At 43.1% G+C, this 26,459-nt stretch overlaps 6 protein-coding genes across 7 annotated transcripts; 4 read left to right on the forward strand and 2 right to left on the reverse strand.

Annotated features, from left to right (window-relative positions):
• Positions 1–857: 857 nt before the first annotated feature.
• LOC133709522 (arogenate dehydrogenase 1, chloroplastic-like) lies at positions 858–20,548 on the reverse strand. 2 transcript variants are annotated; one of them, XM_062135306.1, is made up of 3 exons: positions 19,292–20,548; positions 18,141–19,110; positions 858–922 (listed from the first exon to the last, which is right to left on the reverse strand). In XM_062135306.1, the coding sequence occupies exons 1-2, from the start codon at positions 20,395–20,397 to the stop codon at positions 18,162–18,164; spliced, it is 2,055 nt and encodes a 684-aa protein (XP_061991290.1). In that variant the 5' UTR covers positions 20,398–20,548; the 3' UTR covers positions 858–922; positions 18,141–18,161. The 2 variants fall into 2 exon arrangements, with proteins under 2 accessions (XP_061991290.1, XP_061991283.1); XM_062135299.1 differs by lacking the exon at positions 858–922 and adding an exon at positions 17,266–17,764.
• On the forward strand, positions 2,152–13,811 carry LOC133709495 (codeine O-demethylase-like). Its single transcript, XM_062135270.1, has 5 exons — positions 2,152–2,506; positions 2,621–2,868; positions 2,964–3,273; positions 13,316–13,333; positions 13,422–13,811. Exons 1-5 carry the CDS (start codon positions 2,258–2,260, stop codon positions 13,695–13,697), a joined length of 1,101 nt encoding a protein of 366 aa, XP_061991254.1. The 5' UTR covers positions 2,152–2,257; the 3' UTR covers positions 13,698–13,811.
• Positions 6,495–7,631, forward strand: LOC133709505 (uncharacterized). Its single transcript, XM_062135282.1, has 2 exons — positions 6,495–6,689; positions 6,758–7,631. Exons 1-2 carry the CDS (start codon positions 6,495–6,497, stop codon positions 7,559–7,561), a joined length of 999 nt encoding a protein of 332 aa, XP_061991266.1. The 3' UTR covers positions 7,562–7,631.
• On the forward strand, positions 14,059–15,321 carry LOC133726881 (protein SRG1-like). The gene is made up of 5 exons (XM_062154517.1): positions 14,059–14,139; positions 14,292–14,491; positions 14,660–14,696; positions 14,803–15,008; positions 15,142–15,321. Exons 1-5 carry the CDS (start codon positions 14,059–14,061, stop codon positions 15,272–15,274), a joined length of 657 nt encoding a protein of 218 aa, XP_062010501.1. The 3' UTR covers positions 15,275–15,321.
• On the forward strand, positions 15,546–17,764 carry LOC133709547 (protein SRG1-like). Its single transcript, XM_062135328.1, has 4 exons — positions 15,546–15,946; positions 16,068–16,315; positions 16,406–16,733; positions 16,822–17,764. Exons 1-4 carry the CDS (start codon positions 15,695–15,697, stop codon positions 17,056–17,058), a joined length of 1,065 nt encoding a protein of 354 aa, XP_061991312.1. The 5' UTR covers positions 15,546–15,694; the 3' UTR covers positions 17,059–17,764.
• Positions 20,549–21,157: 609 nt separating the features above from the next.
• On the reverse strand, positions 21,158–26,064 carry LOC133709512 (pyrophosphate-energized vacuolar membrane proton pump-like). Its single transcript, XM_062135289.1, has 8 exons — positions 25,680–26,064; positions 23,638–24,212; positions 23,168–23,547; positions 22,855–22,941; positions 22,442–22,772; positions 21,899–22,309; positions 21,756–21,815; positions 21,158–21,666 (listed from the first exon to the last, which is right to left on the reverse strand). The coding sequence occupies exons 1-8, from the start codon at positions 25,927–25,929 to the stop codon at positions 21,463–21,465; spliced, it is 2,298 nt and encodes a 765-aa protein (XP_061991273.1). The 5' UTR covers positions 25,930–26,064; the 3' UTR covers positions 21,158–21,462.
• Positions 26,065–26,459: the final 395 nt, after the last annotated feature.

A 26,459-nucleotide genomic window follows, 5' to 3' on the forward strand; every position in this document is an offset into this window, starting at 1 on the left:
GATCGTGCTGTTTGCTCTCTATTGGGGGAAAACTCAACTCTGAGTCTTGTGCATCAACATGGTGATATAAATCATCGCCAACCACATCATCATACGTGGTGTCGACAGACTTCTTGTAAGTTACTAGTCTTGACTGCTTCCCATATACTTGCTGCAAGGACAGGTATAGCTACATCTTTAATGACCATCACTTTCTCTACATACTGGTTGGAAAGCGAAGTATTATTCTTCACCGTAACCATTACTTATTATATTTTCAGAAGAACTTCACAATAACCATTATAGCCCCCCCCCCCCCCCCCCCCCCCCCCCTCTTTTATTTACTATACCAGGAAAAAGAAGTTAAGGGTGCCGGTGAACACCACCAAAATTAGAAGGTGACGGGAAGACCAATGCAGAACCATGAACATTGGAAGATAATAGCTACGACATGTCAGAGCAATGAAAAAATACAATGACAAACATTTTACATAAAGTTGGTTCTTTAAGATTCACCACTCCTTTTCCTCTTCTTTTCAGAGTTGTATGCATTTTCATAACACAGAAATGAGGAAATAAATTAATGGATTACCTTTGCTTGAATGTAAATTTCCTTATGCTGAATTGCATCTTGGGGACATGGTTTTGAAATTGAAGCCCTCATGGCATTTGAACCATCCAATCTGCAAAAAGATTTGTATATCCAACTTGAAATTCACAGCAGTATACTTGACTTCTAACACCAGAAAGCACATACATGAAAGGAAAGGAATTAATAAACCAAACTCTTAGCCTTTCATTTGCATCAAATGTTTTTTCATTTGTTATAGTTGCACCAACATAAGAACTAGACCAGAAGGGAGTGTTGTGGAATGTGGACTAGTTAAGGGATAGGATTGATTCCCTTCAGGTGCAGTGATCATAAAGCTCCTCCAACTGGAACCTAATTGTTAATTAATTCATGGATACAATTCAGTTCCATTTGCACAACAAGATTTGTGATCCCCTCAAAGCTGCCATGCAAACAAGGAAAATCTAAATAACCAAAGATCAATAGGTGAATAGGTAATGCATCCTGAAAAGTTGAAGTCTCAGCTCTGTTATTTAGTATCCGATTCCATATATAGAGTTGTTATAATTAAGTTATATCTTGCTTGCATCACAGCTTTGTCTCCAAAATGATTCAAGAAGATATCATCCTCTTCGAGTTTTAGTGACGTTTTTCATGGTCTTTAAGCAAACATTCATCACCTTATCATGGTAGCATATTTGATTAAAACCTCTCTGAACAAAATTAGGGTATTTCCAATCAGTCATAACTCATGTCATTAATCTGTGATTTTATAAAGAGGCTAGGGTACTTTTCCCAAATAACCTCATCACACTCAAAGTACAAACAATATATCTAAGGACTTCTTTCTATTTCTTTAGTCTTTGACACCGAGACTAGCAACTTCTCGATCTGCAATGTTATATTCATTTTATTTTTTCAGAATCAAGCCTCATACTTTTGAATTTAGACAATTATACAAATAACAAACTTGTTTTTGAGTTTCAAGAACCAAAAGACATCACTTACTAAATAGCCTCCCTTTCCTTTGGCTTTTCCTCCTTCCCTGCACGTTCAGCTCTTGACGCCTTGTAACAACCATAGTCCTCGACTGACCAAACCGAAAAAACTACGGTGGATACAGCATAATATTATCCCCTTTCATCTTTGCGTCTCTGCAAAAAAAGCCTTCCACTTTAGGGTTGCTATCTCTTTTTTTTTTTTTTTTTTTTTTTTTTGTGTGTGTGCGGAGGAAATTGGGTGTCAATCTATTAATAGAATGCACAGTGACCACTCCTGTGGGCACGGTCGATTTGCATCACTGCTTAAGAAGCTCTATACCTACATAAAGCTAACCTATAAGAGGAGAAGAAAAGTACGTAAATAATAACCTGACACTACTAGGATTTTCTCCTAACAATTAAAGATCAACCCCTAATTTATTCGTAAACCTTAGGATAACCCTACACCGAGAGACAGGCCTTCCCTACAGTCCCTAACACAAGCCCTAAAGATGAGAACCAAGGCCCAATTCCACCAGAAGGATCCAGACCCGAACCGTATCAGCGCTGCATGGTTTGATTGCTTACCAAGATAAGTTTAGGATAGACTACATCTTTTTTCTTGTCCTAGTCTCTCACTCACTCTCTCTCTCAATACAGTAAAGCACTCGGCAAGTTGCAGCTATATCTACAAAACCCTATACAAAATCCACAAAAAAAGAAAGACATGGCTGAATCTTCCACTCCTGCCAAGGTCGAGTTAATAGCAACCAAAACTGTGCAAGAGCAACTCACTGAAGGAGAACTACTAGTACCACAGAAATATATTCTCAAAGATGGTGTCCCACTTCCAAATGCTTCTGTTGAGTTACTGGATGTTCCAGTTATTGATCTTGGTCTCCTTACACCTTCCTCAATCAGTGTGGAAGAACTTGACAAACTCAGATCAGCTCTTAGTAGAGGGTGTTGCTTTCATGTATAAACTCTTAGAAGTTAGAACATGCAATAGATCTAATACCAAGTTCTGTGATGGTAGACTTGCTATGTATAACATGTTTGGGGCTGCTTATTGTGTTTGACTGTTTTCCAGGTAATAAACCATGGCATGACACCTGAATTCCTTGACAAACTCCGTGAAAGCACGAAACAGTTTTTTGCAATTCCAGTGGAAGAGAAGCAGAAATATTTGAGGCCAGTCGAGGATTTTGAAGGATATGGGAATGACATGGTTTTTTCAGAGCAGGAAACACTTGATTGGACTGACAGACTATACCTTACTGCATATCCACCAGACCAGCGCAAGCTCAAGCTTTGGCCTGAAACTCCCAAATCTTTAAGGTAACATACTAACATATATGGTCAGAACTCAGAACTCCCCTTTTTATCAAGCAATCAAAAGATGGTTATTGATCCTATTATCGATGTACACTCAGGGATACTCTAGACCAATATACCAGTAAGTTACAGGTGATAACAGAAACTGTCCTTAAGGCCATGGCGCGGTCATTGAATTTGGAGGAAGATTGCTTTCTGGATAAGTATGGAGAACAGAGGAAAATGGATGCTAGGTTTAACTTATATCCTCCATGTTCAAGGCCTGATCGCGTCCACGGTTTCAAGCCACATTCAGATAGTTCAATAATCACCATTGTCTTGCAAGATAAAGAAGTGGAAGGTCTTCAATTTCTGAAAGATGATCAATGGTTTAGGGCTCCCATTGTTCCTGAGGCGCTTCTCATTATTGTTGGTGTTTGGCGCAAAAACCAGTTGGCTCGCAAACTGTCTCTTTTGAGCTTGTGTGCAGGCGTGCCAGCACCGTAGGGTGCAGTCGTCGGGGTAGCCCCTTGACCTGACTTCTTCTTCAAGCGTTTGTGGACGAGGAGAGCACCAACCTCGCCACAAGGTTCTTCTCTAGCCTTACGGATAAGGACTTTCTGCCTTACGGATAAGGACTTTGGGTGTGATCTCTTCGTGTCACCGAATTGATACTTAGTATTGCAGACTAAGCAGAGCAATCACTGGGAAGTTTGGAGAAAGCACGAGTTGCGCTAAAGTGTGACGTTAGCTTCGCTGGGTTGCGAGGGCGTTACCCTTGCTTCGCTGGAAGTAACGGTGGCGGTTGCGCTCGCAGTCGGCTCCTGGGGAGACTGGGACTGGAAGTACGGTCGCCGGGTTTCAACAAGATTGAAGGTTTGCTCCGGGGAGGCTTTGTAATCGCTAGGATTGATTGATTTGAGACCTACCTCTTTTCGTCCTTGAAACCTGGTATATATACCTAGGTTTCGACTGTTCCTTGTCATAGAAGGGATATTGATTGAAGTTTCCTATTCAATCCTCGCTACCCGACTCCAATAAGGTTTCGTTTTCCTCATGGATCACGGAATGGGTGAAGCTGAAACCCAAACCCGAGTAGGCTTATTTTTGGGCCGCAGGTATCGGCCCGTTATGCTAAATTCACTAAAGGATCTTGCCAAAATTACTTTTGGGCTCAAACATTGCCCCCCAGGCCCCGATATCAGGCCCATATTTGTAACTGATTGAAGGGGACTAAAACGACACGTCTGATGATCGAAACGATGCAATTAATGAGGGTTGCGTCTATTCGCTTGGCAAAACGTCTTTTCGTCGCATCGTTTCCCTCACAAAATCTTTTATTTAAATACCGCAGCCACTCTAGGCCTGTCACATCAGAAACCCTTCCAGTCTCTTAAACCCAGAAAGACTCCTGCTCCAAACCCACTTTGTAGAAACCCAGAAATGGCTCCGCCAAAGAAGGTGATCATCGATCAGGAAGAAGAACTCACTGATGGCATCGCTCGCACCTGGGGAGTCAAAATCGGTGCCCGCTGTCGCGCTCATACTTCTGTCCAGAGACCTTTGCTTCCCAGGCTTTCAAATCATCACGCCGGGCTGGGTCCGACACCGCGAGACTCCATTCCTGACGACGTCATCGTCCTCTATAGTCTGCCCATTCGTCGACCCGCCCAAGTCCTCCGGAGGACCCCTGCAGATTTCAGCAGTTGGGGTGCACACAATCATCGAGCAAAAATAGGGCATTGGCCGTCCAAAATCAGCCCAGAGGAGCTCTCCTGGTATCGTGAAGTAAAAGCACGAGATTTGGCTCGCTGGGAAAGGGCAGGTATTACCCACACCATCGATTTATGCTTTCGCCTTCCTCGCGGTGGGAATCGCTCACCACTCGCTGCCTTTCTTTGCTTTTGGCATACTGCCACCAACACCTTTGATTTTCGATTTGGCCAAATGAGTATAACATTGTTGGATATCCTCACCATTACTGGATTACCCATCGATGGCGAGCCCTACCTGCATGGCCAATTTGATTCTGACACCTTCACCGCCACCATGGCCCAAACCGGTCGCAGTGCTCATAGCGGCTCCTATCCGCGGTGGGTGACCCACTATCGCAAAGAGCGCAATGCGACTGGTGGTATTGCTTTCCTGGAGTACTGGCTCTGCAAGTTCATTTTCTGTACTTCTGCTTGTAAGCCCACTGGCGCTTGGACTCTTCTAGCAACGGCCCTCTACAACGGCCGCCGCGTGGGGCTAGGACAACCAGTGCTGGGTGCCCTCTATCGCACTTTATACCAGGCCACAATGCATCCCTTCGAGACTAGCATTTCTGGCCCCTTTTGGATTCTTGACTTCTGGATTCAAACCTACTTTCCATTCTTCCGCCGCGACGACATTCCTCTATTACCACCAACTGATGCCCTTCTTGGTCAATGGTTATGTCGTGAGGCGAGGTACATATCTCCACCATATTCTGAGTGCTTCTCATACTTGTACCTCCTGCATGAAATGCCGTACTGCGATTTAATACTTAATAGGAGATTCCCCGCTCCTCTTGAAAATGGGTTCCTTCCTGGAGCACCTGGTTATAGCGATCGCGCGCGCTTGGCTTTTCGCCGCGCGATCTCTTGTTCAGATATTAGGCTCGCTGTTGACGAACTCACCTATGAGCTTTATGCTCCCAATCACTTTGCTCGCCAGTTTGGCCTCGTCCAATTGGTGCCATTTCCCCTCTATGATGCCTGGAACTACAACACTTCTTGGCGCCGGATTGGCCCCTTAACTGGACCTCCGCCCGAACAAAGCATGCTTGCGCTGGTCGATCTCCCTGACTGGGCGGCTGATATCGTCCCCATAGACGGGACCGCTGAAGATTATGATCAATGGTGGAAGGAAGTCTCTGTTAACTGCTGGAGACAAAGAGATGACGAACTCTTCGCGGCCATCTTCAAAGAACTGAGATATCCTTACGATGCTGACACTGAAGAGCTCGCTCGCTTCCATGAAAATGAAGAAAGACCTCCACCACCTGAACCGGCTCCGCGACCCGCGCGAGCCCACGCTTGGTTCAGGCTGGAATTGTAATTCGTGAGCATCCTCCAGAGGTAAGTTCATATTCGTTGTTTCCTTGATCATTTTCAACTTCAAACTCTTAACTCAAAGTTCATAACAGGGGCGCGCACCGCCTTCAAGCCATCGCGCCGTAGGTGTTCCTCCAGCCACTGGCCCGGCTGCTAAACAGAAAGCAAAGCTGAGCAAGCTTAAAGTAGAGGATTCCTCCTCTGATGATGATGATCCTCAAACTGTAAGGACTTTCTTCTCAACACGCATAATTTGGCAGCCTTCTCAAATTCAAAATTGGTTTGTTTGCCAGATCGCTGCTGCTTTAGCACGCAAACGCAGTCGCGCTGAATTCCGGACCGGTCCTTGGGCAACAGATGAACCAGTCGCTGATCGATCGGTAATATTCCTCTCTAAAGTGGGTATTGACACTTTGTTTTGCCATATATGAGAACGTTTCTCTGCTTCAGGTTCGTCGTAGGTTTCCGAGGCAAGTTGGAGAAGGCTCCTCTGCCGCCGGCGAGGGTGTATCTGGCACGCCAGCCCAAGAAAACACTGGTGACCCTCCCTCTGCAATCAATGCTGCAAGCAACATGCAGTTGGTTGTAGTTCCGGTGCAAGTCATAGATGACAGTTCGCATGAGCCTGAAGAAAGGCTGCCACTTCTCCATATTCCCCGCGAGCAACCAATTCTCCTTCTAGAATCAGGAGTACCCGACTCAGGTCCAACTTCCGGTGAGACTGCCCCAATACCAACAGCAGACTCCCGCGAGCTACCAGCTGAAGAGGTACTTCTTTTAACCAGAAGTTTTATCTTTACCTTTGATTTGGTTATTCTGAAGATGTTTCTTTCCAGGGTCCAAATGCAGAAGCGGTAGTCAGAGAAATAGAGGATGAGGCTCCTGCTGAACCTGCTCCCAATATGGTTGGTGAAGAACCTGCTCCTCATGCCCCCCAAGTCATTGAAGTCGAGGAGATAGGAGTACTGCCTGAGCTAATGCCAGAAGCAGTACCTGTTGCGGAGCCTCTTGAGGCCCCTGTTGCTGAGCAACCTACTCCGTCCACTTTAGAACGGTTAGCTCGCGTGCTTGAAGTGACCCCACATGGGGTTGTAGACGACGCCAGAGAAGGTCTTCGTCGCCTCTTGGGCCCTGATATTCTAATCCTTGGGGCGCCCGCGAAAGTTTTGGAATATCTGAGAGTGCTTCTCCGCGAGGGCGCCGTCTCTGAAGATCAATTTCGCGAGGTTGACCAGCTGTTGCAGCAACTCCCGCAAGGGCTCAATGAGAGGGCGGTCGCGAACGCTCAAGCCAGGCAGACCGAAGCACACTACCAGACCCTTACTCAACAAACAGACAATGCGCGCGATTTCTTGGGTGACCAAGCTGACCTCATCAGGGATCTGACGATCGAGAGGAACCATTTAAGGTCCCAGATTCAGTCCTTTCAGGCCCGGTTGACTGATGTCACTGCTAGGCTCGTCCATGCGGAGCCTCAATTAGAACAACCCCTTGCTGCCTTCGAGGTGCTGTCCCAAGAACTGGCCCAAGCTCGAGTAGCTGCCCAACAAGCCGCACAAGCCGCCGCGGATGCTAGTTTTCGCCTGGACGAGCTCTTTCTTCGCTTGACCCATGCAGGTCGAAGACTTTTGGGCCTCTGATATTCTAATCCCAGGCCCATATTTGTACGAACAATATAATTATTAATAATTTAAATATTTAGCCCACATTGCTTGGCCCAAATATCTGTTCAATTTATTTTTCAAGCAATTTAGCATTTAACTTGCTTTTATTGCTTTTGAAACTGTTTTGAAAAGATAATCTCGAAACAGAGCGGTTACCTCCTTGGAAACTGTCTCGCTTCCCACGCACTTTCAATTATCTTCATTTCCGAGATCTTTGCATTCAATTCCAACGATACTCATATTGATGGCGTTGAACATATTCCAACTGCCCAACGCGCAGTTAAGACCACTGAGACTGGTCCTATAAATACCTGCGCTTCGAGAAGACAAACTCAAGCAAATATGGCTCTGACAGTAATAGTTTCACAAACCCTACTTCTCTTCCTTTTGTTTCTGAAATCTTCTCCTCACGATCTTAGCCTCAACCTCAAATCCTTAGGTTTTATGGCTTAATCTCACTGCCTGGGTAGGTCTTATGGCCTAATCTCAGGTCCATCCGCATGTCTTTGGTCTCTGGAAATCCGGATGGAATTCCCCGGTTTCCATTGGGTCGAAGAACATGCGGCGCTCCTAACGCGGCGGAACCTGATTCTGAGGGATCCCTCTCCTCAGATTTCTCGCGTTGGAGCAGGCGAAAGAAGGGAGGAAGGCCACTCGAGGTCGGCTGTTCTTCTTTCGCAGCCTACCTCCGGGAACAGATTGTCAGACTTCTGTCATTCCCCTGGAGGTAGATGTGGTTGTGAGTCGCGCTCTCCTGCAGACCATCTCCATCTCGGAGGGTAATCCACTAGAAGGTTTGAGATGGATTATTTCCTTCCTTCTGCCTCCAGTACAAATGAGAGCAGCTGTGACTCACATCAAAGGAGCATGTGGGTGAAGAGAGGAAGAGTATTCATGACCAAAGCTCAGCCACCCCCTTTGTCACCACAAGATCACAAGATAATGAAATTTTCAGCAGATCTACAACTCTTATGATTATTAAGCCACTTTTGGCCTTGTAAACCGCAAATGTAATTATCTTGATTTGTAATGCTTCTGGCCGCAAAGCCACTTTATGAATGAAAGTTTCTGAATATTCTTTAAAAAACTGTTATAAAATAAGGCCTCATGCATAGGCCATTATATATATATTCTTAACACATATTGTCTATGAATTTGAAAATGTAAACTGTTAAATAAAATAAGGCCTCATGTATAGGCCATTACATATAATTCTCAACACATATTGTCAAGGGATTCTGTAATAAATGTATAGAGTGTTGCCCCCTAGTATTCGTAGGCGAAGCAAATCCATGAAACAAAGGCCACAGGAAAGGCCTAAAGGGATGATGGGAGCCGAGGAAGACTATGGTTGCCCCCCAGTCTGGGAAGAAGGAGGATCTGGAGGGTCCTCATATTCCCAAACACTAGGGTAATACTTCTTCAGGAAGCGCCCGTTGATGGGATTGCGATGGATGTCGCCATCCAAATCTTTGAGGTGAAAAGCCCCGCGCTCCAGAATGCGGTGAACAACAAAGGGTCCTTCCCATCGTGGAGTCCATTTACCGCGACCAGTCAATTTCTCGCCAAAGGGCAGAACTGCTTTCCAAACAAGGTCGCCTTCCTTGTAATTGCGGCCACGCGTCCTCTTATCATAGGCGCGGGCGATACGCTGTTTTTCCATCACTAAAGTGTCCAAAGCCGCTAAGCGCTGCTCGCTCAAGTCCTCATGCTCTTGCCACATTGCTTGAACATAATCTTCGCCAATCAGGTGATGCTGATCCTAGACACGCAAGGATTGAACGTTGAGTTCTAGGGGTAAGACTGCGTCATGCCCAAACATTAGTGCATAGGGTGTTGTAGCAGTAGGGTTTCTCTTGGATGTGCGATAAGCCCAAAGAGTCTCATACAACGTTGTGTGCCACAAGCGAGGGTTTTCGGCAAGCATCTTCTTGATAATGGTGATAATTATCTCCATCTCTTTCTGATATTGCTCAGGTGATTTGACCAACTGCGAAGGTTTGATCAGGCCCTGGTCGAGAGCCTCTAGCGCGTGCTTGGCTTCTCCAAACTTGCGCTGCAGTTTCCTCTTCCTGGAAGGACTTATCTCCACTGCCTTTCCCTTCTCCCGTGTGTACCACTTACCTTCCTTGATGGTGGCAGTGGAAGCAGGTGGAATATAGGGCTTAGTCAGAGCGTCTTGGTGCTTGATCTTAGCCTGCTCCTCTTATTTTCTATCCACCGCGGCCGCTCTCAGCTTCTTGAAAAGATTGGAATCCTTTGGAGATGGCGGTGGTTCCACTTTCTCCTTTTATCTTGGGCTGGCAGGTTGATAGTTTCGCGATGGCGAAGCCCACTTGATGGGCGGGAGAGAACCAAAACGAAATGTCTGCTCGACTTCTTCGTGTGACACTTGGATGCCACACTCTTCCTTGCACCGCGAGCATAGGACCACGGATGAAGCTTGGCCCGCTGGTTCAGCCTTTCTCTTTGTAGGGATCTTATCATCATCAGCTTGGACTCCTTTCCCCTTTGTGCTCAAATCCAGGGTTGGTTTCCTGTGGTGTTGCTTGGCCCAGTTCACATCGACCATGTTGATCCCAGTGTCAGGAAAAGGGTTCAGGTCAACGAGCGCTCCGGCTGTTACTGGAGCTTCCACCTGCAAACTGCCATTTATTAAGCCATACCTGAATCTGGTCTTTGAGCTTCACACAGTCAGCTGTATTATGATTCCATAGGTTGTGAAATTTGCAGTATTTCTTTCCTTTCAGCTGATCTGGTCGCGGAAAAGGTCCGAAGTCGGTCTTCACCATCTTCGCGGCGATCATCTCATCTAGAATCTCATGTGCTTTATTGGCATCATATGTATATGTCGCGAATTCAGGTTTAGTGAAGGCCATTGACTTGAGCTTTACAGGCTCCTTGGAGATTTTCAATTGTTTCAAGGCTGGATTCTTCCTCCCTGTCAGCTCATAAGCAGCGATGTCATTATCCTCTTCTTCATCTTCTTCCTGCACTAGCTCTTCCTCGTGATGATGGTAATAAGGGTCATAGGTAGCTGACTGGTAATGCAGGGCTGCAACTGTGCGATGCTTTCCTGGCACATATGTCCCTTTGGATGCATTCTTTCTTGCATCAGTTTCTCTAAGAAGATGTTCAAAGCTGCCCACTTCTGTGATAAGCTCTCCCATTGACTGGATCATGATGCCATGTTGCTTCTTTCGCTGGCGAGGCTCCAGTCCCATGATCGCCAACTTGATCAACTCTTTCTCAGGCAGGATCACGTTCAGTTTGGCCTTCTGAATCTGGAAGCGCTGAAGGTATGAGACTGCAGACTCAGTAGGTTGCTGGGCCATCTGAGTGAGAGAAGCCAAATCCACCTCAGGCTCGATGGCTCCAAAAGTTTCTCGAAAGAGCTTTTCCATTGCGGGCCAATCTGCCACTGTCCCTGGTCGGAGTTTGGAAAACCACCTAAAGGTAGCTCCAGAGAGAGAGGTGCCAAAGATCCTGCACTTGAGGATGTCATCATTCTGGTACTGGCCGCATTGCACCTTGAACCTGGCCAAGTGGGTTATTGCATTCTTAGTGTCCTCCCCTGAAAAAGTAGAAAATATGATATTTTTATAGCCTCTAGGGAAAGGCGTGAGCATTATATGCGGCGGGAAAGGTCCCTCATAGACCCCATCCATCTAGGCCCTAGGGTTAGCCAGTCTGATCATCTCCTCTACCTCATCTCGTCTCACATATTCTGGACCCGGAGGAGGAGGAGGTGTCGCCACTGTATGGCGAACAGCCTGCATAGGTATTGCTTGGTTTGCAGCTGCTGTCCCTCCTCCTATCTGTACAACGCGGGTTGTAGCTGGTTGTTGAAGAGTCACGGCTGGCATAGGCATCTCTTTTGCCAAAGCTGTTATCTTGACCGGGTTACCAGCTTGGTCAATCCCATAATAGCTTCCTGGCAGCTCTTGATATACGTTCTCTGCCCCATCGTTGTCGTACTGAATGAACACGGCGGAGTCGGACGAAGTTTCAACACCTTTTGATGCCTGCTGCTTCTGTCTAGCAGTCTGTCCACCTGACAACGTGGTCTTTTCTTTGCTGCCGCCAATGACCAGGGCTTGTTCTTTACCTTTCAATTGCGTGGTAGCAGCGGTTGCAGCAGGCGCAGCGGTATTGCTGCTAACCTTCTCGCGCTGATTTGGCGGCACATATTTGCCTGAACCAGATGGTTGGCCAAGGGAGTCAAGGATAGCTTTAGGATCTCCTAACGTCTTATTCAACACTTCTTTGGCTTGGTTCAACTCAACTCTTTGCATGGCCACCTCGGTTGCGAGAGTCGCTCCATCTTTGCGAAGACCTGCCATATCTGACGATGTCTGCTTGGTATGGTTTGCAAGAGCATCAATGATTCTTTTCTGCTACTGACTCTGGGCATATGCGATGCTTGTAGCATGAGCCCTTAATGCACTCTCAGTTTGTGACATTAGTTGCTTAGTTTCCACAGCTTGTTGGGAAATACGCTGGTTTATTTCGTGTAAGATCTTGTCTGTTTTCGCGTTTTCCCTTTCCAGATCAGCAGCCATCTTCCTGCGATGGTTTTCAATATTTTCCGAGATGATCGCGCATGCAACCTCGACGGTCGCTCCCTCTGGAATAGGCTTCTCAACGAAAGCCTCTTCTTCTTCACTCCCCACTGTATTGGAGACAGCGGCGGTGACAGGCTCACTGGCCTAATTAGTAGTGACAGTTTGACCTTCAGCAACGGTCGAGTGACCCTCTCCCTGTTCAGTTGACATATCGGAGAATTGGGGATGAAGAGAGAATCTTTGAGTCACTTGTTCTTCAGAAAGACCACGACAATCCGCGCGAGGATGCGGTTTGTAACTGGAGGTCTTATGCTTGGAGCAGTTAGCGTAGCCCTTTTTGTAAGGGTTTTCGCTTGACTTCCCAATGGCTAACGTTCACGAATAGACACTTAGTTGGTCCCACTGGGCGTGCCAAAATGTTTGGCGCAAAAACCAGTTGGCTCGCAAACTGTCTCTTTTGAGCGTGTGTGCAGGCGTGCCAGCACCGTAGGGTGCAGTCGTCGAGGTAGCCCCTTGACCTGACTTCTTCTTCAAGCGTTTGTGGACGAGGAGAGCACCAACCTCGCCACAATGTTCTTCTCTAGCCTTACGGATAAGGACTTTCTGCCTTACGGATAAGGACGTTGGGTGTGATCTCTTCGCGTCACCGAATCGATACTTAGTATTGCAGACTAAGCAGAGCAATCACTGGGAAGTTTGGAGAAAGCACGGGTTGCGCTAAAGCGTGACTTTAGCTTCGCTGGGTTGCGAGGGCGTTACCATTGCTTCGCTGGAAGTAACGGTGGCGGTTGCGCTCGCAGTCGGCTCCTGGGGAGACTGGGACTGGAAGTACGGTCGCCGGGTTTCAACAAGGTTGAAGGTTTGCTCCGGGGAGGCTTTGTAATCGCTAGGATTGATTGATTTGAGACCTACCTCTTTTCGTCCTTGAAACCTGGTATATATACCTAGGGTTTCGACTGTTCCTTGTCATAGAAGGGATATTGATTGAAGTTTCCTATTCAATCCTCACTACCCGACTCCAATAAGGTTTCGTTTTCCTCATGGATCACGGAATGGGTGAAGCTGAAACCCAAACCCGAGTAGGCTTATTTTTGGGCCGCAGGTATCGGCCCGTTATGCTAAATCCACTAAAGGATCTTGCCAAAATTACTTTTGGGCTCAAACAGTTGGTGATCAAGTAGAGGTAACTAAAGCTTTAAATGTCTTTGTATCTCAATGTTTTGGCTAAGACCAACTAACTTCCATTAAAACCTGGTGTTTGTGATGCACAGATATTGACTAATGGACTGTTCAAGAGCCCAGAGCACAAGGTAGTGATAAATGCAGAAAAGGAGAGGATCTCTGTGGCTGTGTTCTGTGTCCCGGATTCAGAGACAGAGATTGAACCCTTTGAAAGCCTCATCAATGAGTCAAGGCCAAGGTTGTACAAAAAGGTGAAAAACTACGTTGACATCTATTTCGAATACTACCAGCAGGGAAGAAGACCAATTGAAGCAGCAATGATACAACCTCGCTCTGATTATGTATCTCTTATGGCTTGTACCTGAAGATAAATAACTTCAATTTGTATTACTGAGAAGATGAATAACGAAGCAGCAATATTATGTATCTCTTATGGCTTGCACCCGAAGATGAATAACTTCAAGTTGTTTTACTGAGAAGATGGTGGCATGATTCCTACGCAGATTTTGTTATTTTTGTTTTCTTTATTATATCTTAATTTGGTTCTAATGGGATGAAGATAGAATCGGGGAAGCCGGGGAAGCATAAAATTAAGAAAGATCATTATTCAAACCAAGTAAAAGATATAAACTAGACACCAAAAATTGTTGGCAGGAAATGCTTGTTCATATTGATAGAAACAAAAAGCAGGAAACAATACATACAGGAGCTTCCCTTGACAGGAAAATGGAGTTCCGCGTCTACTACTCTAATAAAGATACAACATCACCAATAGTCCGTACTGAAGATGGAGGGAAAGCCAAAAACGTACCTCCAACAGTTTAATCACATCACAACTTTGGATAATGGCAATTTTGTTGAAAATATTAGGTATATGTAACTATGTAAGTAATATATATCTTTCTTTGTGGATTATCTTAATTTGTTGAACTTGTTTTTCTCCTTTTTGGGGTTTTCAGGCAATAGGTCATGGAATTCCAAGTTGCTTTCTGGACAAGGTGCGTGAAGCTGCAATACAAATCATACAATTCTTTGAACTTCCAGTGGTAGAGAAGCAAAAATACTACAGAGAAATTTCTGGTGGCCGTGAAGGATATGGGGATGATGTCATTATCTCAGGGAAGCAAGTTCTGGATTGGTCCTACCGCCTGATTCTTCAATAATTCCTTGCTGATCAAAGAAGGCTCAACCAGAAAATCCAAAAGGATTTTCTGGTACATTAACTTTTTTGGATTTTCTGATACATTAACTTCAAACATTTACTACATAATGCATACGTAATTTTCTTTTAGTGAAGTCATTGACTACTAAAAATACTTTTGTGCAGAAAGGTCGTGCTACTTGTGCATGAATATGCAACAAAGGTAAATTAAGTTCATGATGGGTGTTCTGTTTAAGGCCATGGCGAAATCGTTGAATTTGGAAGAGAACAACTTTTTTTTATTAAGCTGCTTGGAGAGATAGCTCTGATGCAAGCAAGATTCAACTTTTATTCCGCGGTGTTCAAAAGCTGATCAGGTTCTTGGTGTGACGGCACACATAGACAGGTCAGGAATAAGAGTTCTGTTGCAGGACAAAGAAGTAGAGGGTCTTCAAGTTTTGGTGGATGGTAAATGGGTTACAGTCCCCACATTGTGCCACAGGCCATTGTTGTTAATCTTAGTGATCAAGTGCAGGTAAAAAAAAAAAAAAAATACTTTTCACTCTAATGTGTTTCTTTGCTTTCAAATATCTGAAATTTCGTAATAGATTTTGATACTGTCTGACTTCAGTTATGAGTTATGGCATATTCAAGGGCCCACTGCACAGGGTGATGAAGCTAGCTGTGACCTTGCTTAATGAACCAGATCCTGATACTGAGATTAGTCCAGTGGAGAAACTGATAGATGAGACAAGGCCAAGGTCATACAAAAATGTCAAAAATTATGGCAATATCAAGTAATTATCAACTATGAATGCTATCAGAGAGGAGAAGTAGCACTTGAAACATTAATTCTGGTATTTTCTTTCATCCATGTAATTCGTAGGGGTAACAAAAGTAAATATTTTTATCTGTCATATCAAGAGCTAAACAACTCCACTCATGGATCCTCACATTTTTCTAAGATTAACAATAAGAGCATGAGGTAGACACTTAGACTAGCAACACTTATTGATCTGAAATATCATCACATTGTGCACAGTTGCACACTTTGATTGCTTATATGCCCTTGTTAGTCACAGTGTGTGGACAAGAAGTCAAGAACTAGCCAAAATTCCAGGCCCCACACTGGCTGGTGTCATTTGCTTATCATTGAAGCACTGAGCAACTTGCAGCTAAATCAACAAAAACCTTGGACACAATCCACACAGAACGAAAGACATGGCTGAATCTTCCACTCCTGCCAAGGCCGAATTATTAGCAACCAAAACTGTGCAAGAGCTACTCACTGAAGGAGAACTACTTGTACCACCACAGAAATTTATTCTGAAAGATGGCATCCCACTTCCAAATGCTTCTGTTGAGTTGATGGATGTTCCAGTTATTGATCTTGGTCTCCTCACACCTTCCTCATTCAGTGTGGAAGAACTTGACAAACTCAGATCAGCTCTTACCACAGGGTGTTGCTTTCATGTATGAATTCAAACAACTTGAGAAACTCTTTAGAAGTTAGAACAATAGATCTAATACCAAGTTCTGTGATGGTAGACTTACTGTGTATAACATGTTTGAGGCTGCTTATTATGTTTTACAGGTAATAAACCATGGAATGACTCCTGAATTCCTTGACAAAGTCCGTGAAATCACGAAACAGTTTTTCGCAATTCCAGTGGAAGAGAAGCAGAAATATTTGAGGCCAGTCGACGATTATGAAGGATATGGGAATGACATGGTTTTGTCAGAGCAGCAAACACTTGATTGGACCGACCGACTATACCTTACTGCATATCCACCAGACCAGCGCAGGCTCAAGTTTTGGCCTGAAAAACCCAAATCTTTTAGGTAACAGATATGGTCAGAACTCAGAACTCCCCTTTTTTATCAAGCAATCAAGAGATGGTTATTGATCCTATTATTTGACGTACACTGCAGGGATACTCTAGACCAATATACCAGTAAGTTACAGGTGATAACAGAAACTGTCCTTAAGGCCATGGCGCGGTCATTGAATTTGGAGGAAGCTTGCTTTCTGGACAAGTTTGGAGAACAAGGAAAAATGGATGCTAGGTTTAACTTCTATCCTCCATGTTCAAGGCCTGATCGCATCCTCGGTTTCAAGCCACATGCAGATAGTTCAATAATCACCATTGTCTTGCAAGATAAAGAAGTGGAAGGTCTTCAATTTCTGAAAGATGATCAGTGGTTTAGGGCTCCCATTGTTCCTGAGGCGCTTCTCATTAATGTTGGTGATCAAGTAGAGGTAACTAAAACTTTAAATGTCTTTGTATCTCAATGTTTTGGCTAAGACCAACTAACTGCCATCAAAACCTGGTCTTTGTGATGCACAGATATTAACTAATGGACTATTCAAGAGCCCAGTGCACAAGGTAGTGATAAATGGAGAAAAGGAGAGGATTTCTTTGGCTGTGTTCTGTTTCCCGGATTCAGAGACAGAGATTAAACCCTTTAAAAGCCTTATCAATGAGTCAAGGCCAAGGTTGTACAAAAAGATGAAAAACTACGGTGACATCTTTTTCGAATACTACCAGCAGGGAAGAAGACCAATTGAAGCAGCAATAATATAACCTTGATTATGTATCTCCTAAACGGCTTGTACCGGAAAATGAATAACAAAGCAGCAGTAATATAACCTTGATTCATAATCTCTTATGGCTTGTACCCAAAGATGAATAACTTCGAGTTGTATTACTGAGAAAATGGTTGCATGATTCCTAAGCAGATGTTGTTATTTTTGTTTTCTTCTATTTTATCTTAATTTGGTTCTAATGGGATGAAGATAGAATTGGGGAAGCATAAATATAAGAAAGATCAGCATTCAATAAACAATACATACGGGAGCTTCCCTTGACACCAAAATGGAGCTCCACGTCTGCTACTCTAATAAAGATACAACACCACCACATAGTCAGTACCAAAGATGGAGGGAAAGCCAAAAACCTCCGACAGATTAAACACATCACAACTTTGGATAAGGGCAATGTCTTCTTACCAATCCATCATGCCTGTTCAATGTTGATCAATTACTTCTTCATGTAGTGCATTCGACTTAAATAACTCAATTGTCCACTATTGCTCAAGAACAACCAATCCCACAATCTATTCCTTTATCAATGTCCTAAACAACTTCAACCACAACCTGCTCCAGAATTCACTTCAGATAAAGCTTATTGTGGAACCAACTTCAAGCAGCTCAATTGCAGACTAGCAACAATGTCTTCACTGATTGATTCCCTTCAGGTGCAGTGATCAGCAAGCTCCTCCAACAGGAACCTACAAACCGCATGATTGTTAATTAAATGACTAGTAATTCATTGTTACAATTCCAATATTTCATTTGCACTACAGTACAACAAGAATTGTGATCTCCTTGAAGCTGCCTTGCAAATAATAAAGGAAAACCTCAATAACAGATCAATAGGTGAATAGATTAGTTTCCGATTCCATATAGTTGTTATAAGTTATAACACATTAAATAATTTAGAATTGGAGACAACTCCCCTGCTAGCCATACTAAAAAGCAATTCAGAAAAGGCAATTTAACAGGGATTTTAAATTTCATTTTCCATTACTATATTACGAGCAGACGAAATAGCTAGAGTATATTCACAAAGAATAGAGTAGCATTCAAAAAGCTAAATCCACTTACAAATAAGGTGCAAAGATGGTTTTAGTTGTTCTGACTGTTAAGAGCCTCGAAAGAAGGTGTCGCTGCAGATTCATTCTCCAATGGTGTTGGCAACAAATGCTGCTCCTTCATAACTTGAGAATCATCTGCATTCTCAAAAAGTTGCTTCCGAAGAACACCATGCAACCGCCCAAAAAGCTGTTTCTTTAATGCTTCAAATGCAAGATCCAGCCTCTTTAGCTGCTCCATTGCATTTACATTGTACATGAACAATCCATAGTAGAGATCAAAGCTATCTCCTGCTGTATTCTCCACCAAATTCAACAAAGTCTTGTAACCTTTTGTATTGACCGGTGTCGACTCCAAACCCAACTTTTCCAAAACTCTTCCCATAGTGTGTGTGATGAATTGTGACCCTGCTGCATGCTTATCATGCTCTTCGCAAGACATATCCACCATTCGACACCCTTCTTGCACAAAAATATCAAGAAATTGATCACACCTTGACACCCTTGATTCGTCATTTCCAATTCTGACCCTATCATAAACAAAAGCAAGACCATTCCACCCATTTTTACCACTTTCTGGTCCAAACATAGGATGTGTGCAGAGAATATCAAAATCTAGCGGCAAATTCTGAAGAAACAGGCTTCTTGGGAATTCTTTCACGGATAGAACATCAACAAACAAAGTACTTCGCTTCAACCTCTGAAGCGGGAGTGACATCAGAACTTTCTTGGTGGAAAGAATCGATGTGCAAAGGAGTATTACTTCTGGATGCTCCTCGCAAAAATCATCTGCATCCGAGAAGTAAGAAACACCCAACTGTTGAGCAACATCAGAGTAGTCTGACCGAGAATAGGCTAGAACTTTGTGGCCTTGGCGTACAATGGTTTTAGCAAGGAACTGACCAAAGTTGCCAAAACCAACAATTCCAATCTTTAGCCTTGAATGGTCTTCAGAGCTATCCAAAATATCTACTTTAGGGGATCTGAAGGTTACAATTAATATGTTTTGTTACAATTAGGCATTAAACCAACACATTCCACTAGCTAATAAGCTGATAAATTTTACATATCATTATCAAAAAAAAGAAAGCAACATATATCTATACAATAATGATAACCAACAAAAAGCAGAAAACGATGAAATCCAATGCATTGTAAGCTTACCTCACAGCTTTTGAAGAACGCACCAATGCAGCTCCATTCTGATTCACATACTCCTCCTGCAACGTCCTCACCTTTTCAGCATTCCCAAACAACTGGTTCCTCGCAACATCATGCAACCTCCCGAAAAGCTGCTTCTTCAAATCCTCGAAAGCCAAGTCCAACCTCTCCAGCATCTCCAACGCATTCTTATTATACATAAACAACCCATAATACAAATCAAAGCTATCCCCAGCCGTATTCTCCACCAAATCCAACAATGTCTCATACCCTCTAGTATTAATCGGCGTCGACTCCAACCTCAACATCCCAAGCACCCTCCCAACTGTGTGTGTAATAAACTGCGACTCCGCCGCGAACTTATCATGCTCGGCACAGCTCATTTCCACCATTTCACACCCTTCCCTCTCGAAAATGCTCAAGAACTTGTCACACCTCGAAACTCTAGACGCCTCCGATCCAATCCTCACTTTCTCATAAACAAAGCACAGCCCATTCCAGCCGTTCTTGGCGCTCTCCGGCCCGAACATTGGGTGCGTGCAGATCACATCGAAATAGCTCGGAAGGGATTTCAAGAACAGAGCTTTGGAGAACTCCTTGACGGAGAGGACGTCGGCGAAGAGAGTGTTGCGGCGGAGGCGCTGGAGGGGGAGGGAGTTGAGGACTTCCTCGGCGGAGATGATGGAGGTGCAGAGGAGGATGACGTGGGGGTGCTGCTCGCAGAGGTCGTGGGGGTTGGAGAAGAAGGAAACGCCGAGGGCGGCTGCCGTTTTGGAGTGGTCGGAGCGGGAATAGGCGAGGACCGTGTGGCCTTGGCGGGTTAGGGTTTTGGCGAGGAATTGGCCGAAGTTGCCGAAGCCGATGATGGCGATCTTGAGGGTTTGGGAGGAGTGGTATTGGGCGGCCAGCTTGGTTTCGTAGTCGAATAATTGAGCGGCGTCTAGGGATTTGATTTTGAGAGAACGGCGTCGTTTTGGGGACAGGTTAGGGATTTTGGGGGAAAGGTTGAAGCTTTGGGGGTAAAGGTTGGGGCTTTGGGGGTTGAAGAAGGGAGAGCGAGTGAGGATGAGTTTTGGAGGGAATGGGTGGAGAGGTGAGAGGGATAGCATTTTGGAGAAGATGAAGAAGAGAGGCCTGAAGGTTCAGACTTCAGAACCCAGAAAAGAGAGGCTTTCTACATTTTAGAGGTGTTTGAGTTTTGTACGAGTCTCTGTACAGCTCATGTTTTGGTGTTCAAAAAATCGAAAACGGTGGGTTGGGAAACTTCTCTGAGCTCCAAAATTTTTTATAAAGCTTTTTGTGGCCTCCACGTTTGTTTTATTAATATCCTCGGGTTGGGTTTTCGAATTTTCTACATAATAAAATTAGAATATAAAACTTTTTTTTTTTTTTTTGACAACTATGCTCCAACTCAAATCTCCTCGGCGCATATGAAAATTGTGCTACTGTACATTTGCAACAGGTTTCGATCACTTTGACAGTTTTGTTAGTCAAACGAGAGGAGGAGAATCCTAATCAAGACACTCAATCACTAGGCAATCAGAACATAAAAGTCAACCACTAGGCAACTAGAACATGGAAAATGAGAAGGCACGAGCACGTGGGAAATAATGCATAGGCACCTTGGCATCATCGGTAAGCTACACCAATAAAACTTTATAGCTCATATCTCTTTGGATTATCTCATCCATAGATTCATCGATCTATAGCTCAAATGTAAAGAAATATAAACACCTATAAATTCTCAAAAAAAATTAAACCAATAGTTAGAAATAGGAAAATAAGCCCACAAAATATAACAACCAATTTTAAAAAATAAAAATGGAAAAAAAAAAATTCTAGAGAAGGTGGAGAGCAATGTGATCAAAATTAAAAGGAAATTGCAGCTCTCGAGTAGGTTTGATCTATCATCATTATCATCGTCATTGTCAATCATCATTCGACGTTACATCATCAACCCCCTTTCTAAGAAAGGGAAAAAAAATTCCATCAATTCTAATCTTAGAAACTACATGGAAAGCTAGAACATGCCCTACAGACTAATAATAAGAGGGGGGTGAAAGCATCGGCTAATGGAGGGAAGCTTGATGACGACGGACAATCGGGTGAAAGAGGCATTGATGGTGAGAGGGGAACTTGGACTTCTCACTTGTCTGATGTCTCTGTTCTTTTACTTAAAGCTTGAAAAGGAGACCGCCATGTGTGGCGAAGAAAGGTGCAAACACTAGGGACTCGACAGCCATCAGCTTGATGAGGATGTTGAGAGATGGGCCGGATGTGTCCTTGAGAGGGTCTCCGACGGTGTCACCAATGACAGCTGCCTTGTGTGGATCTGATCCCTTGGGACCAAGAGTCCTTGCATGTTCTGAAGCCCCGGCCTATAATAACGTACAGATACAATTAAGTATGGTGTAGAGCCAAAGTTGATTATCTATAGTAACCAAAAAATGACCAGGAAATTGCTTACCTCAATATACTTCTTGGCATTGTCCCAAGCGCCACCGGTGTTGGATGCAGAGATGGCGATCTGTAAATGTGAATGTGTTTAGTTCAAAGGTTATTATATGCATGCAGAAAAGATTATAATCCAGCTAGTGCTGACGAATTTACCTGTACACCAGAGACGAGGGATCCAGCAAGGACACCAGAGAGAGTCTCCACACCAAAAAAGATTCCGACAATGAGGGGTGTTAGCATGACAAGGGCACCAGGAGGGATCATTTCCTTGATGGAAGCATCAGTCGAGATCTTGACGCAAGTAGCATAGTCAGGTTTAGCAGTACCCTCCATAAGGCCAGGGATGGTGTTGAATTGCCTGCGTACTTCTTCAACCATCTTTAGAGCAGCACTTCCCACACTCTTCATTGTCATGGCAGAGAACCAATAGGGAAGCATCGCACCCACTATCAAACCAATGAACACTTTTGGAGTCAACACATCAACTGTTGCAATTCCAGCACGGCTCACAAAGGCACCAAAGAGAGCAAGGGACACAAGAGCAGCGGAGCCAATTGCAAAACCCTATACATAGAAGCACATACAACTCATGAGTAACAACTACATTTTAATGATTTTTTAAACTTTTCTTCAACTACAATGTACCATTTAAAAATAGTACAGAAGCAGCTGGAAACTTAAAGAGAAAGTTCAAACCTTTCCAATAGCAGCCGTTGTGTTTCCTGCAGCATCAAGAGCATCAGTTCTCTCTCTGATTCTGTGGCTCATGCCTGCCATCTCAGCAATGCCACCAGCATTGTCACTGATCGGACCATATGCATCAATGGCCAATCCAGTTGCTATGGTGCTCAGCATTCCAAGGGCGGCTACAGCAATGCCATACATGGCGGCAAAGCTAAAACTAACAAAAATACTAACAGCAATGGCAAAAATAGGAATAATGACAGATTTGTATCCCAATGCCAGGCCAAAAATGATATTAGTAGCAGCTCCTGTCCGGCACGAATCAGCAACATCTTGCACAGGGCTACAACAAAGTTTGAAGCAAGAGTTAAATTAAGAGACAATTAACACCATTTATAAGGAAAAGGTACCAAGTATACAGTTACCTGTATGCATTACTGGTATAATACTCTGTCACAAATCCGATGATAAGCCCAGCCCACAACCCAACACACACACATAAGAACAGCTGCCTGCAAAACCAATTCAGTGCTAGAGACTCAACAATAACTAAACAATCATGAGACTAATATAATATCTGATATAAAGTTAAAATGCTACAAATTCCATATGCAAGTATGTAACAAAAATGATCACATTATGTTTTCACATGGCTTAAACTAAAATTCAATATAAGGCCATAGATATAAATATTTAACCTGATGACACCGATTTTCCAGAAAAAGAAGCAGAGCTTACCAGTTCTTAACAACTTTCTGTGTTCCAAAATTGAAGATGGTGAAGGAAGAAGGAACAGAAATCCATGTAACAATTGCAACTCCAACAGTCATCAGTACTGTGGAAATAATGAGTTGCTTCTTCAATGCTGGCTCAATTTCCTTTACAGCCTTGATCTCAAAGAAATCAGTTGCGAAAAGGGTGGTGATCAGACAAACAATGATACCAATGGAACTGACAATGAGAGGATATAACATTGCAGTTAATTCATGATTGATCCCAAACGAGGAAATTGAAGCAACAACAAGAGCAGCACATGATGACTCAGCATAGGATCCAAACAGATCAGATCCCATTCCAGCAATATCCCCAACATTGTCACCAACATTATCAGCAATCACCTGTACAGATGGAATGACATAAGTTCTGGAAGGGAATAAAAAGCAAATTTTCAATGTTTAGTTAATAATCTAACAGCAGGTAAGCCTTACAGCTGGGTTCCTTGGGTCATCCTCAGGAATATTCCTTTCAACTTTGCCAACAAGATCAGCACCAACATCAGCAGCTTTGGTATAGATGCCTCCACCAACTCTGCCAAAAAGAGCCATGGAAGATCCACCAAGACCATACCCAGTTATGGACTCAAAAAGACCACCCCAATCCTCACCATAGTACATCTTGAAGACGAGGATCACAATGTATAAAACTAATAAACCATTTGCAGCAAGGAGAAATCCCATGACAGCACCTGATCTAAATGCTACTATAAAAGCCTTCCCAACACCTTTTCTTGCCTCCAAAGTAGTTCTGGCATTTGCATACGTGGCAATCTTCATACCAAGGAATCCAGAAACCACTGAAGTTATAGCACCAAGCAAAAAGGAAATGGTACTGAATATGGCAGTTGCAAGAGCAGGTTTGCATATCTTTGTTTCATCATAAGCACATGTATGGCTACTAGTGCTAAATCCCTCCACGGAGCCAAGGAAAACAAATATCAAGACTGCAAAAGCCACCATAAAAGCACCAACATACTTATATTCCGTGAAAAGGAATGATGTTGCTCCTGTGTCACACGAGCATCAGGACGTTAGTAAAACCCAAAAAATCTATCCATTAATCAAAGATATATTGCAATTCAAAGTTGTAATCAGTAGCTTAAATCATACAGACAAATTCAAATGAAACAACAACAGAGGGCAGTTAATCATACAACAAAAGAAATAAGACTACCACAAAATTGATACCAATAAATGATTAAAAAAAACTTGAGATTAAGAAGCAATTAATTTTTAATCACTGTAAGATAACCATAAAGTACATTTAAAAAAATAAAAAGGACAGAAAGAGTACAATTAATTTTTAAGAAGCATTCTCTTGTTCTTTGTTTCTTCTTTTAATACTCTTTACTACATTCAGAGACAACAAAAATCATAATATATTCCTGCTTTCCAAATCCAGAATAAAGTTTACAATGAAACCAGAGAAGTGTTTAATCAGTAGAGGCAATGGGAGAGGCAATACACCCTAATAATAGAAGGCTACAGATTTTAGTGAACAAAAATATTCATTCCAAATAATCATAAGTAATGATTGAACACAAGTACACAACAATAATAGTACTGTAACCATGTAACACTGTATTGATATCCAAAATGACAAAAGGTCCCAACTCTTTAGCACAATTATGGGACACCCATGTGCACTACCTCAGTACACAGTCTAACTATTAAGTATTAACAATCAGAACTCAATCTCAGTCAAATAGTTTTTATGTACAAAAGACAAATGCTACCCACGTAGCTACAATGAATCAATGTTGATATCCAGATAATACTATAATATTAAGAGCACAAAAAATATAATTGTAAAATAAAATTGGTGGGCCTTCATAAAAATAAATAATAGTTTTTTTTTTTTGGTCAAATAAAAAGAAATAATAGTTGGTTCCAGAACTGTGTAAGCATTATTCCAAAGATTCAAACCAAAACGACGTCGTTAGATCTAAGCAGACACCAAGACCTGAAAAAAGACTCGAACTTTACAATACTCTGTTTCCACCAAAACATGAAAGACTCTGTTTCTGCCAAAGCTCAAAACTTTAAAGTATATTAATGCAATTAGAACAAACCCACAAAGCCAAAATCAGCAAACCAAAACGAAGTGGTTAGATCTAAGCAGACACCAAAAACTGAAAAAAAAAAGACTCAAACTTTAGAACACTCTGTTTCCACCAAAATATGAAAGAGACTCTGTTTCTGCCAAACCTCAAAACTTTTAAGTGAATTAAAGCAATTAGAACAAACCCACAAAGCCAGAACCAGCAATCCAAACGACGTCGTTAGATCTAAGCAGAAATCAAATACTCCAAAAAAAAAAAAAAAACTCAAAATTTGAGAACTACTACACAAGCTCAGAACTTTTGGAAAAGTAATGCAATCAAACCAAAGACACGAAACCCAAAACCAAACACTTCAAACAACGTTCGGATCTAAGCAGACACAAAACTCAAGACAAGTTAGAAAACACGGACCTTCAGAGATGGCGTTCTGGATTTCGGCGCACTTCTGAACAACGTTGGTGTCGTTAACACCCTCTTCCTCCTCAATCAGGTAATCGTTGTAACCATTTTTTGCGGCGGAGTTAGAGTTGGAGTCCCTCGCCGGCGAGAGCTGGACGCGTGACACGTACACCCACTGGAGCAGCGAGAACACGATTCCGACCACCGCGCAGAACGGAATCAGAATCTCCGCCCCGAGATCTGGGAGAATAGTTGCCCCCATAAAGCTCCGCCGAACACAACAGAACGTAAGAGAAAGAAACAAAGGGAGAACACAGTGTTTGGTTGGGACTGTGTTTTTTGTGTTTCAGAGAGAATACGAGGAGGTTTGTGTTGTGGGTGATATGGGTTTATATATATAAGAGTGATGAGCTAGAGTAGAAGGGAGGATAGGACTGACCGATTTTTTTTTTTTTCTTGGAATTTTAGAAATTTGAGTTGGATTTGAATATGTGCCAGATCAGTATGACTAAGGATTTAGGGTTTTACTTTGGAAAATGTCTAAATTTTAATTTTTGTGCTTTGAAAGGTAAGAAATGTCAGCTAACTCAGTCAAATCTTTTTGCTTATCTTGTTTTCCATTTTTAGAAAATTATGCCGAAAATTTGTTTTTAAGAAATCGAGTCTCAAGGGTAAATCTATTAAGATCCTAAATATGCTCCTACGGGGAAAAAACCGTCACGACGATGACAGTGGTGTCTATAAACTGAGCTTTGAAAGTGTGATTTAGAAGTTAGAGCATTCAACATTTAA

This window comes from Rosa rugosa, chromosome 1 (genome assembly GCF_958449725.1).
Source record: "Rosa rugosa chromosome 1, drRosRugo1.1, whole genome shotgun sequence".
NCBI lineage: Eukaryota > Viridiplantae > Streptophyta > Magnoliopsida > Rosales > Rosaceae > Rosa > Rosa rugosa.

Coding starts and splice junctions, on each gene's coding strand:
- LOC133709495 (XM_062135270.1), top strand. CDS start 2,258: ATGGCTGAATCTTCCACTCCTGCCAAGGTCGAGTTAATAGCAACCAAA. Junction 2,507..2,620: donor GTAGAGGGTGTTGCTTTCAT/GTATAAACTCTT, acceptor ACTGTTTTCCAG/GTAATAAACCATGGCATGAC. Junction 2,869..2,963: donor GAAACTCCCAAATCTTTAAG/GTAACATACTAA, acceptor ATGTACACTCAG/GGATACTCTAGACCAATATA.
- LOC133709505 (XM_062135282.1), top strand. CDS start 6,495: ATGCAGTTGGTTGTAGTTCCGGTGCAAGTCATAGATGACAGTTCGCAT. Junction 6,690..6,757: donor GCGAGCTACCAGCTGAAGAG/GTACTTCTTTTA, acceptor GTTTCTTTCCAG/GGTCCAAATGCAGAAGCGGT.
- LOC133726881 (XM_062154517.1), top strand. CDS start 14,059: ATGGAGTTCCGCGTCTACTACTCTAATAAAGATACAACATCACCAATA. Junction 14,140..14,291: donor ATGGAGGGAAAGCCAAAAAC/GTACCTCCAACA, acceptor TGGGGTTTTCAG/GCAATAGGTCATGGAATTCC. Junction 14,697..14,802: donor TGCATGAATATGCAACAAAG/GTAAATTAAGTT, acceptor AGATAGCTCTGA/TGCAAGCAAGATTCAACTTT.
- LOC133709547 (XM_062135328.1), top strand. CDS start 15,695: ATGGCTGAATCTTCCACTCCTGCCAAGGCCGAATTATTAGCAACCAAA. Junction 16,316..16,405: donor GAAAAACCCAAATCTTTTAG/GTAACAGATATG, acceptor CGTACACTGCAG/GGATACTCTAGACCAATATA. Junction 16,734..16,821: donor ATGTTGGTGATCAAGTAGAG/GTAACTAAAACT, acceptor TGTGATGCACAG/ATATTAACTAATGGACTATT.
- LOC133709522 (XM_062135306.1), bottom strand. CDS start 20,397: ATGCTATCCCTCTCACCTCTCCACCCATTCCCTCCAAAACTCATCCTC. Junction 19,111..19,291: donor CGTTCTTCAAAAGCTGTGAG/GTAAGCTTACAA, acceptor TGTAACCTTCAG/ATCCCCTAAAGTAGATATTT.
- LOC133709512 (XM_062135289.1), bottom strand. CDS start 25,929: ATGGGGGCAACTATTCTCCCAGATCTCGGGGCGGAGATTCTGATTCCG. Junction 23,548..23,637: donor ATGACCCAAGGAACCCAGCT/GTAAGGCTTACC, acceptor CCATCTGTACAG/GTGATTGCTGATAATGTTGG. Junction 21,816..21,898: donor CCCTCGTCTCTGGTGTACAG/GTAAATTCGTCA, acceptor TCACATTTACAG/ATCGCCATCTCTGCATCCAA.